The following is a 12176-nucleotide window of genomic DNA, read 5'->3' on the forward strand; positions in this document are numbered from 1 at the left end:
CACTGATTTTCACCCTGCAGGCTGCAATTTTGTCCTATCATCTGCCTGCCCTTCCTGACAGTCTGACTGCATGCTCCCTTTGCTTTTTACCATCCCTCCTATCCTGAGTCTCTTCACTCCTGTTCGCAGCCCCTGCCACTTATGCCAGAACACTTCAACTGGGGAAGAAGTGCATCTTTCAGCAGGATAACGACCCAAAGCCCACTGCCAGAACAACCATGTAGTGGCTCCAAAAGAAGAAAATTGATGTCTTTGAGTGGCCCAGGCAAAGTCCTGACCTTAATCCAATCGACCATCTCTGGCAAAACTTCAAGATTGCTGTCCACAGCTGCTCTCCAACTAACCTGGCACAGCATGAGCAAATTTGCAAGAAGGAATGGACAAATCTTGCTCCATTACACTGTACCAGACATCCAAAAACTACTGACTATAATAGCTGTGAGAGGTGGTTCAAAGAAGAGCCGAGGAATGAGGGATGAGTAATTTTGAACTGCTGACAATTAAGGGTTTTTTTTTTAAATGAAGTGTTTTGCATGTTTTACAATTTTCCCTGTTTTTCAGGGAGGTTCTACTGTGAAAAAAAATGAGCATGTGATTCACAAATAAAAATTCTCAGTTAAATTGATCAAAATCCCTAGGTGTACTACACATTTACATGAACAAAGTAATGCGGGCTGAATACATTTATGAGGAACCGTACAGACTAACTCACAGGATTACAAGTTATATGAAGCTCAAAAGTTGTTCACCATTATAAATGGTCACAATTACACAATGGTCATTTACAGCTTCATTATTTTTTATGTATATCTGAGTTGACAAAAAAAGTTCAAATCTTTAACCATGTAGTAAATTTTAAATAATCTGGTTTATTTTAAAGTCATCCCAAAGCTTTGGCCAAGGAATAATTGTAACAGATAAAGCAACATTATTTACAAGTTGAATATTCAAGTATTTTTATTATTTGGCAATAATTGAAAAAAAATACTCTGCCTTAGCAGTGAATCAGATGAGCTTTAAAACTGAGCAGATACTTAGCGAGAAGCAAAATGTTTCATTGTGGTGCATTAATTAAATATTTGTCCTTACACAGTTGTTGTTATTATGGCAGATACAGACTGTAAAGTTTTACTTCAATTTATCAGAGCTGAAAGTGCATATATTAAACAAGTATTCAATTAGCAACCATAATTTGACCTTAAATGTCAAATAACAAATACTTCCAGTATATCTTTAGATTTTGCCACCTTTCAGAACCCCGAATTTGTGATTATTAATTTATTTTGTTCTGACATGTAATTTAGTTCCAAAATATTAAGCTGCAACTTTAATCACAAAGAACGTTGCATAACTGTGTTAAAGTTGCACTAGAATATATATAAAATTAGAAGTAACTAATGTTTCCATTACAAGAAACAAAACAGATAAATTCATAAAACCTATATCCTGTCAACTGAAATTCTACTTTTAGTTTTAGTTCCCTCGTGGTCAATTAAGGAATTACTTCAAAATAGCAGAAACTACAATAGCAGAAACTGTGTACTATTCAAGAAAATTTCACAACAGCTGATTTATTTTAGTATACAAAATATTTCGAAATACCTATTATCAAAATGGGCTTAATAGGGTTTTACTAAGCTGCCCAATTAGTTTCCTTTTTTGTTTGCTAATGTTGCCTGCAAATTCAGTGTTGTACTGTTCCTGTCAGCTAGTATTGCATACTTATTCATAACTGCTAAGCAACTATGAGCAGTAGGTTGGGAACAAGAAAATAAACACTGGAAAAATAGGCAAGCTACCATTGTTGTCTGAATAAACAGAGTCTGAATAACGGAGGGAGGAGAAGATGGCGCAACGCAGCGCGTGCGGTCTTTCTGAATGATATCGTATGTGTTAACTAGGGACCGTGCACTATCCTGATTTGATGGAGACAGCCGTGAGAAGCACGGAGGAACACCTGGAGGAACTTCTGAAATGCCCACTTCGCTGCCACTGCTACTGTGCAATACAGAATCTCTGGAGGGGAAGCCCCCAAATCCTCGGCTTTGCCTATTGCCAGGGCTGGGGTCGAATCGCTCGGCAGAGATGGTGCTTGGTATTGGAGGGCTGGTTGGATGCTCAGAGTTTTCAGATGGACTCGAATCAGCTGTGGTCGGGTGCTTCCAGGGTGCTGCATCGGTAAGTTTGTGGCGCTGGAAGCTCGTGGTAGGAAGAGTTTTTTTTCTTCCTTCTACCATCTGCGTGAGATGATGAGACTTTGAGACTTTTTATCGTGCCCATGGTCTGTTCTTCATCAAATTACGGTATTGCTTTGCATTGTTGTAACTATATGTTATAATTATGTGGTTTTTGTCAGTTTTTCAGTTGGTTTGTCTTGTGATATCATTCTGGAGAAACACTATCATTTCTTAATGCATGCATTACTAAATGACAATAAAAGGGGACTGCATGTCCTCATAATCTAATCTAAGTTTAGAAGGAATTGTTGTAATTAAAATTCTCTACTCATCATATTGGACTAGACCTCCATGGAACCAGCTTTTGACAGAGGAATTAGCAAGCTCAAGCAATCACAAATGAGTTTTTAAACCCCTTTCCATTCTCAGTTGTCTCCCATTCGACTTGCACGACTCTACCAATGCTCATTAAAATGTTTTAATCAACATATACACAGGTTCATGTACAAATCAGATTGACTCAGGGTCCATGTTAATTTTTTTTGATCATATAAATTTATATACTTACTGATCAGATTTTTAACCAGTCATGACGAGAGGCTCCCTGCTCTGCACTGTTTAAGACAGTTTACTTTCTGAAATCACAGCAGATCACTGCTTGTAAGTACCACTACACTAAATGGCACTTTGTTATCCAACAAGGAAATAACTTTTGCTATATAAATGTTATAATGTGCTTATTGTTGTTTGTTAACTTTTGGGGCATCATAGGGGACATTTATAGTTATTTAGGGGTTGCATTGACTACAAAAGTGTGGTACCTACAAGAGGTTTCTGCCCTTATTCCATACAAATAACACAGCATGAGAATAGGAAATAGCTTTCAAAATAAAATTAAATGGAGCAGGAAAGGAATATTATAAGTCAACACACTGGAAAAATTAATCAAGGTGTTTGAGGGACTCGTGCCCAAATTCACTGAAGAAATTGTCTTAGTTTTCACTGCACCTTTTAAGCTGAAGTCTACAGTTAGCAGTCTCAAAGCTACCCAAAAGAGACAACAGAAGTAGATTGGGTGATAAATAGGTACACAGCATATTTGTCTTCATCAGTCAGGCTGTCGAGTATAAAAGCTGGAAAGTCAAATGGCGGCCGTATAAAACTTTGGTTAGGCCACAGTAATGTTTGTCACATACAAAGAAGAATGTGAATGTAGAAGGCAGAAGAGGCTCACCAGGATGTTGTCTGGATTAGAGAACATTAGCTATAAGGAGAGGATGGACAAACCTGGATTGTTTGCTTTGGAGAAGTGGAAGCTGAGGGGTGACCAATAATAAGTATCTAAAATTATGAGGGGCAGAGAAAGGGCAAATGGTCAGTCTTTTCTTCAAGCTGGAAATATCAAGTATCAGAGGGCAGAACTAAAATATGAATGGGGAAATAGCTTAAAAGAAATTTATAAGGATTTTGTTTTACTCAGAGTGTGATAGGTGCCTGGATCCACTGCCAGGGAAGTGATACAAACATATATAATAGCAATGTTTGAGGCACAAGGACAGGCAATGAATGTTGAAATATAGGCTACATAGAGATAGGATTAGTCCCTTAGTACTGGCATCATGGTCAGCACAGACCACCATGGGCTATCAGGCTTGCTCTTGTTTTGTACAGTTAGCGCAATGTTTTACAGTGCCAGCAATTGGGGTTCAATTCCCACCACGGTCTGTACAAGGTTCTCCCTGTGAATACATGGATTTCTTGTGGGTGCTCCAGTTTCCTCCCACATTCCAACGACAAACAGATTGGGTTACTAAGTTGTGGACATGCTATGTTGGTACTGGAAGCATGGCTACATTTGTGGGCTGCCCCCAGTACATCCTTGGACTGTTGGTGGTCGCTGATGCAAACAATACATTTTACTCTATGTTTCGATGTACATGTGACAAATAAAGTTAATATTTATAAAAGCTAATCTTTTTATATTCTGTTGGTAAGCTTTCTCTTACATCATCATAGTCACGCATGTCCACTACTGTCATAGCTTAAGTACTGAAAATCTCATCCACATACGTTACCTCAAAACCTGAATGCTCCAATGTATCAAGTAGTAGTAAATCAAGGCAACTGGACTTGCTGTGTTCTCTAGAATTCTAAACATTTTGCCACTCATCCAGAAGGCTTCTTCAGTTCTGATCCATGATGAGTAGTTTTCCGGCTTATAAACTCTGAGTTGTTTAAAGGTATAGCAATCACATGAGGGTCGCTGAGAATTGTAGAGGTAATGACAGGGTCATTAGTCTTATCTTTGCATGAATGGAGGTGCCCTTTAGGTGTAGATATACAGCCGAGTCTTGACCCGAGGTGTTGGGCCATCCATTTGTGAAGTGGTTGTTTTGTCTCACCAATATACAATCCGTACAGTTCTCATTGCACTGGATAGCATATACAATATTGCACTGTTTATGTTTGGATGTGGGATCCTAAAGAACAAGGGAGACTCCTTTGATGATAACAATGTGCACACATTGGTCAGGGAAAACAGGTGGTTTGGTTTGAAAGAGGGGTTAACGAAGCCGTCTTTGTTAAACTGGAACACCCATCCTCTGCTATATGCTAACGCATGCCAACTACCATCTATTTATTCACCTGACTTCCAATTCAATTTCAAAATTCTTCCTCCCATTTCCATAACATTTCATGACTTCACTGTCACTGAAGCCTCTTATATTTATATAATCTAAGGATTGCGTTTTCCATCACCGCAGCTGTTATGCATCCTCGATTCCCTTTGCTCTTGATGAAGTGGTCATCCATCCAGCTTTCTCAACTGTAGATTCTGGTGTGTAATGCAGGCTTCTTTTAATAATTATCTCCTCCTTTAGCTTAGTGTTTCTTGTCCAATTAGACTACAAGGAAGATCCTTGGGGAAATGTCCTATGTTAAGGCCACTATGTTATGTACAGGGGACATGTTCGTGGCCTTCAGCAGCTATAGCCATCCACTTCAAGGTTCGATGTGTTGTGCGTTTAGAGATACCCTCCTGCATACCACTATTGTAACGCATGGTTATTTGAGTTACTCTAACATCCTGTTAGATTGAACTAGTCCTCTGACCTCTTATTACAAGCTGTTTACGTCCACTGGATTTCTTTTGCCCCAACTCTCTGCAAACTCTGGAAACTGTTGTGCTTTTAAATCCCAGGAGATCAGCAGTTTCTGAGATACTCAAACCACTCTATCTGGCACCAATTCACAGTCAAAGTCACTTAGATCATATTTCTTCCCTGTTCTGATGTTTGGTCTGAACAACAACTAATTCTCTTGATTATGTCTACATGCTTTCATGCACTAAGTTACTGCCACATCTTTGGCTGATTAAATATTTGCACTAATGAGGTTTACAGATGTACCTAACAAAGTGACCATTGAGTGTACAAGGTTAAGGAAATTTGTTATGGATGCATAGAAGCAATCAGGAGCCTTCAATACAAATAGCCTCATAACATTCATTGTCAGAGAATTTTCAAAACCCACAGAATATATATTGAATTGCTGCCTTCTGAGTTTTGAATTGCGCTCAACAGGCTCTTTTGGGGTGCATTAATAACATAGCTGACACCTGACTTTCTATTCCAAGCTGTTATGCAAGATTAAGATGTGGACAGTGGAAAAGATGCAAGGATGTTCTCCAAGCAGGTTAAAAAAAAACTTCAGTTCCCACTGAATCCTGTGAATGGGTAGACTATGAATGTTCAAAATGAAAAAGGATTTGCATGGCACTAAGATTCTCTAATCTATAGAGTACTGTGCAGAAGTCTTAAGCAGGTACATATAGCTGGGATGCCATAGACTTTTGCACAGTACTGTACTTTCCAATGTGGAGAGAAGGGAGTTTGTGAACCTGGCAGAAGCAAAGCATGTTGGGAATAGCCAGGGTGGAGCACCGCAGGAGGGAGGTGAGACAGGTGGCAGAGGAGTGCCAGGGCAATGGGGTGGTATAGGTGCAGACACACCCAGCTGTGAGACATCAGACAGTCATTTGATTCCAAATAATTGATTTATTAATCGTTCTAGAATGTCTCTGGTACCCTCTGCTCCCTCTCCCTTCCTCCTTTCCCAACAATGGTGCTCCTCTCCCATTCTCAATCATCACTCACGAATGTCATAAAATTAAGTTTTTTTTTGCTGCAGCAGTAGTAGTCATACAATTCATACATAAAATTATAATACTGTGCAAAACTCTTAGGCTCCCTAGCTATATCCATGTGCCCAACACATTTGCACAGTACTATACCTCAGGATCAGTGTGAATAATGCAAAATAATGCAGCACTTCACGAACTACACACCCTCTCATTCTGTCTAAAGTTTCCCACACCTACTCCAATTCTACATAAATTCAGTCACATTAGACCCCACTGAAATAAAATAAAAGCTAGTCATCCTTGTTATGTTTTGTAACTCCAAAATATAAAACTAATTGAAAGGAAAACAAGGGAGCCGAGGGGTGCAAGTCTTGGTTCAGTTTTTACTTTAAGCAAGGCGCACGCATATGACATTGCAGCATGACGCATTGCATTCACGTACTTACATTTAACCAATAATATGTAAACGAAGAATGCTTAATCAAACAATATATTAGTGTCGCTCAAATATTACTTTAATATTAAATACACAACTCTTCCCCTTTCTCAGCTATTACCTCCACCTCAATATAGAACGCATCACAACTTACATATACAATATACTATATAATACATATACAATCTCAGGCTCTGGGGCCTCCTCCATGGTGTTTGTAGGAGTTGACTCTGAGACTGCCAGAAGTGGTTCTGACAGATCTGAACACCTTTCTTCACCTTTCCTTAGCTTTATTCTCTGGATCTACATTGATCCTCACTTCTCTCCCAGTCACAACTTTTCTCTTTATCCTGCACTACTTCTGTTTCACATTCCTTCTCTCTCACTCATTCTCTATCTCTCCTTTTCTATTTCTTGTCTTCCTTTTCCTTCTACTTTCTTGTCAATATCTCTGCATTTGCTAATTTCAAGAAATTGTCTCGTTTATTTTCTTCCATTTCCATAGCACTTAAGGCATCCTCTTTTTTTCTATTTTCTGCATCTTGATCTTGGGAAGGTGCATTTAGTTCACTGGAGTATTCTCCTATTGATCCTCCTACTGCTCCCTTCACAATCTGATCTCTCTTCATGGTTTGCTTTTTGTCTCACACTTGAAATTCTTGCCTTAATGCACGCAGTGTAGATTCTGGCTCTTTATACTCACAAAAAAAAACAATGTTTGCAACTTTCCTGAAGCTCCTAAACTCTCTTCCAGCTTAAAACCAAACTGCATTTTGCAAGTAACTGCATGATTATTATCAGAAGCTTTCTCAGATACGTTGCCTACAAAAGCTGTTGTAGTTGGACCGTTGCTTTCGTCACTTTCACGATTTCTGAGCAACATGTTCCTTTCTTGATCCCATTTACTTTCCAACCAGAAGCACAGAGGTTGGCACCAACACCCGTTTGCCTTCTGTTCATGATGTGCAGCACAGAGACAATTGTGACATCACCCAGTACCTATCTTAGTTTGCATTCAGCTGACTCTCTTGCAAGGGATGCAACTAGTGAGCGGAGCTCCAATCAAGTTGTGGTTGGCAATCACGTCCCCACACTGCTGGCCCTCCTGTTTCTAAACACATACAAGCACAATGTGGCTTGTCGGTTGTTAGATCTCACTGCTCCAAATGCCATTCCCACAGGAGTTAGCTTTGCTCCAGTACAAGTTCTTAGTTAAATATCTGCAAACTTCAATTCAAACTCACACTGTGGAATGACAAACAGCTCAGCCAGTGTCCAATTCCATTTTAATTAACTTGCCATTCACTTTTGGTGTAAGTCACATTTATTAATATAGTCTATTATTAGTTTTCACATTGAAATCTGAAGGCTACTCAGTCCTATGTCACTCTCATCAGATTTTATCAGCAGCTCTTCTTAAAAACTGAATTTTGACTTTTTATCTTTTTCTCTTCCCAGTGCAGTCCACTTATTTTTGTCTGACCTACAGCAATTTTGTTCAGGTTCACTTTTATTCCCAACTGCAACTCAATTGCTGTCTGCTGTTTCCATTAATGCAGCAATTTCAACTGCTCTTTTGTTGTGCTTCAGTTAGGAACCGTTTTTGAATGTTTTCTTGTAAGATTCAACAAACTAAACGATCTATCAGTGCATCATTAATTTTATCTCTTGTGTGATGAAATACATCAGTCTTTCCAAGGTAGCCAGCCATTTCTGCTCTTAAAAAAAAATCACCCGGTACTCACCGTTTATGAACCCGTTTTCTGTCTTTTTTTAAAACTCGATCGTCCTTACTTTTGTGAAAGAAACGTGCTGCTCCGATGGGGGAAAAAAAGTACTGCGCTTTTTCAGAATCAAGTTTACACCACCGGTATACGTCGTGAAATATGTTAACGTTGCGGCAGCAGTACAACACATGATAAGTATAGGGAAAAGTGTATATATGTATATTAAATATTTAAAAAGTGGTGCAGAAAGCTAGTGAGGTGGTGTTTAATGTCCATTTAGAAATGGAATCGCGGATTTTTAAAAAATTCAACTGTTTCTCGCTGGGTTTCAGCAAGTAGGTTGTCGTCTCGGGTTTGTTTTAAAAATGCCCCATCGCCACTGTTACGTTTTTAAACTCCAAAACATAAAACTAACTGAAAGGAAAACAAGGGAGCTAAGAGACATGAGTCTTAGTTTAGCTCAATTTAGTACTTTAAGCAAGGTGTGCACATATGACGTGGCGGCGTGATGACCTATGCCATTTACGCACTTTCACCGCAGCGCATGATGTAAACAACAGAATACATCATCAAAATATTTACAATATTTCTCAAATATTAAACACACAACAATCCTTGTAGGTCTCCTGAATATGCACCGAATGGCCACTCAATTACCTCCGGGGACTTTTCTTTAGCTGTGCTGCATCACCTACAACTCCTCCAAGTTCTATGGATAATTGAACTGAAGCTTGCAGTTCATATATTTTCTTGTATTTCGGTACACTTGTATAAACTTCCGAAGCTAATCAAGCTGCATCAGTCCTTGACCTGTGAATCCTCATGCAATAAACTCTATTTCCACATTGAATAAATTCTGACAGTATGTTTTAGAATTAGCCAAAATTTACGATAAAAAGTAGATGCTGATGCAAAACGCGCTTATTTCAATCCTGAATCGGGTACATAATTTAATTTATAAAATAGTTGTACGCTGCTATAAATATAATGGAAAATGCTGGAAACAGCCTGTTCCCTTCCACCTGAAGCATTAACTGTTTACCAGGATTCTCCCTGACCTACTTACTGCTTCCAGCAGATATCGGATTTCCAGCATTTATCTCTGACACTACTCTCCCAGAATCTTGCTACTTCGCCGAAACCAGAACAAGTTTGAGAAATGCCGCCGGGGCTTCTCCCACACGTCCCGGCCGCCACCATTAAATGGTAATACCAAGTTGTCGCTGGTAACAGTGGGCGGAGCAACACTTACTTTCGCGCAATTTTACTCTGAAATCAGGGGCTCTTCTTCTTTTCCTGTCAAAATATATGCAGTAACCGATGAATGCAGCCCCAAAGACTCCGGCCACGATTACCCCCGTCCTCCCAACCTGCAACATTCCGACCCGCTGTCGGTTTCGACACCAACCCCGTAGCCGGCCCGGAAGTGTAACCGGGCGGACGTCAACCTCACCCCAGCTGCCCTCTGCCCTCTGTCGGCGTGAGAGTTTGGCCGCCGCCATCTTTATGACTGGAAGAAGTGCGCGGCGCGAATCCTCCCTTGTGAATCTTCCTTCGCGTTCTATCTGACTCGCCCGTACTAAGAATTCTCTGCACACGATATAGAAACTCAGGAAACCTACAGCACAATACAAGCCCCTCGGCCCACAAATCTGTGTCGAACATGTCCCTACCTTAGAATCACCTAGGCTTACCCATAGCCCTCTATTTTTCTAAGCTCCATGTATCCTTCCAGGAGTCTCTAAAAAACCCTATCGTTTCCGCCGCCGCCGGCACCCCATTCCACATACTCACCATTCTCTGTGTAAAAAATTTACCCCGACAACCCCTATGTACCTACTTCCAAGCACCTTAAAACTATGCCCTCTTGTGCTAGCCATTTCAGCCCTGGGGAAAAGCCTCTGACTATCCACACGCAGGCATCCCACCTCTCCCGGAAGTTCCGGGAGTCTCCCGCATATTAACAGTGGCTCCCTGATGCCCGCAAATTATATACAATATCCCAGAAATCAATCTTTTTGAGAGCGCGAGAGCAACCACGAGAGACAGCCCGTGCAAGAGAGAGCGAGAACATGCGAGAGCACGCGAGCGAGACAGCAAGAGAGAAAGCAAGCGAGAGCGACCACGAGAGAGCGAGAGCACGCCATGGCAGAGTGTTCCAAAAAAAGAAAATATAAAATGTACATCACCCCAGACTGCACTAAAGTGTACCCCTGCCTAATAGGAGTCAAAATAATGACAGTGTTGCTCGCTGCGCTGTTTGCAACAGTGACTTTTCTATTGCCCATGGTGGGTTAAAGCTGTAAAAGACATGTTGAGAGTTTAACAGGTATCATTCATTCATTAGACTGACTAGCTACTAAGGAGCTACTCTATTGCAGACATTCCACCTCCCCTGGAAGTTCCGGGAGTCTCCCACAAATTGATGGTGCTACCTCCCTGAAATGAGTTTTTGCAGGATGGGATGTCTGCACACAATCAATGCCTCTCATCATCTTGTACACCTCTATCAGGTCACTTCTCATCCTCCGTCACTCCAAGGGGAGAAGGCCGAGTTCACTCAACCTATTCTCATAAGGCATGCTCCCCAATCCAGGCAACATTCTTGTAAATCTCCTCTGCACCCTTTCTATGGTTTCCACATCTTTCCTGTGGTGAGGCAATCAGAACTGAGCACAGTACTCCAAGTGTGGTCTGACCAAGGTCCAATATAGCTGCAACATTACCTCTCGGCTCTTAAACTCAATCCCACAATTGATGAAGGCCAATGCACAGCATGCCTTCCTAACCACAGAGTCAACCTGCGTAGCAGCTTTGAGTGTCCCATTGACTTGGATCCCAAGATCCCTCTGATCCTCCACACTGCCAAGAGTCTTGCCATTAATACTATATTTTGCCATCATATCTGACCTACCAAAATGAACAACCTCACACTTATCTGGGTTGAACTCCATCTGCCACTTCCCAGCGCAGTTTTGCATCCTATCAATGTTCTACTGTAACCTCTGACAGCCCTCCACACTATCCACAACACCCCCAACCTTTGTGTCATCAGTAAATTTACTAACCCATCCCTCCACTTCCTCATCAAGGTCATTTATAAAAATCACAAGGAATAGGGGTCCCAGAACAGATCCCTGAGGCACACCATTGGTCACTGACCTCCATGCAGAATATGACTCGTCTACAACCACTCTTTGCCTTCTGTGGGCAAGCCATTTCTGGATCCACAAAGCAATGTCCCCCTTGATCCCATGCCTCCTTACTTTCTCAATAAGCCTTGCATGGGGTACCTTGTCAAATGCCTTGCTGAAATCTATATACATCTACTGATCTTCCTTCATCAATGTGTTTAGTCGCATCCTCAAAAATTTCAGTCAGGCTCATAAGTCACGACCTGCCTTTCACAAAGCCATGCTGACTATTCCTAATCATATTATGCCTCTCCAAATGTTCATAAATCCTGCCTCTCAGGATCTTCTCCATCAACTTACCAACCACTGAAGTAAGATTCACTGGTTTGCAATTTCCTGAGCTATCCCTACTCCCTTTCTTGAATAAGGGAACAACATTTGCAACCCTCCAATCCTCCAGAACCTATCCTGTCCTCATTGACGACGCAAAGATCATAGCCAGATGCTCAGCAACCTTCTCCCTCACTTCCCACAGTAGCCTGGGGTACACCCTGTCCG

At 41.0% G+C, this 12176-nt stretch overlaps 1 protein-coding gene across 1 annotated transcript in view; it reads right to left on the reverse strand.

Annotated features, from left to right (window-relative positions):
- Nucleotides 1-9915, reverse strand: part of LOC140202743 (mitochondrial import receptor subunit TOM20 homolog) — a 19409-nt gene extending 9494 nt beyond the window's left edge. The window contains exon 1 of the mRNA XM_072268012.1: nucleotides 9737-9915. Coding sequence (XP_072124113.1) covers nucleotides 9737-9863 — 127 coding nt within the window. The 5' untranslated portion in view covers nucleotides 9864-9915. The remainder of the gene's footprint in view (nucleotides 1-9736) is intronic.
- Nucleotides 9916-12176: the final 2261 nt, after the last annotated feature.

The sequence above is a fragment of the Mobula birostris genome, chromosome 1 (genome assembly GCF_030028105.1).
Source record: "Mobula birostris isolate sMobBir1 chromosome 1, sMobBir1.hap1, whole genome shotgun sequence".
Taxonomy (NCBI): domain Eukaryota; kingdom Metazoa; phylum Chordata; class Chondrichthyes; order Myliobatiformes; family Myliobatidae; genus Mobula; species Mobula birostris.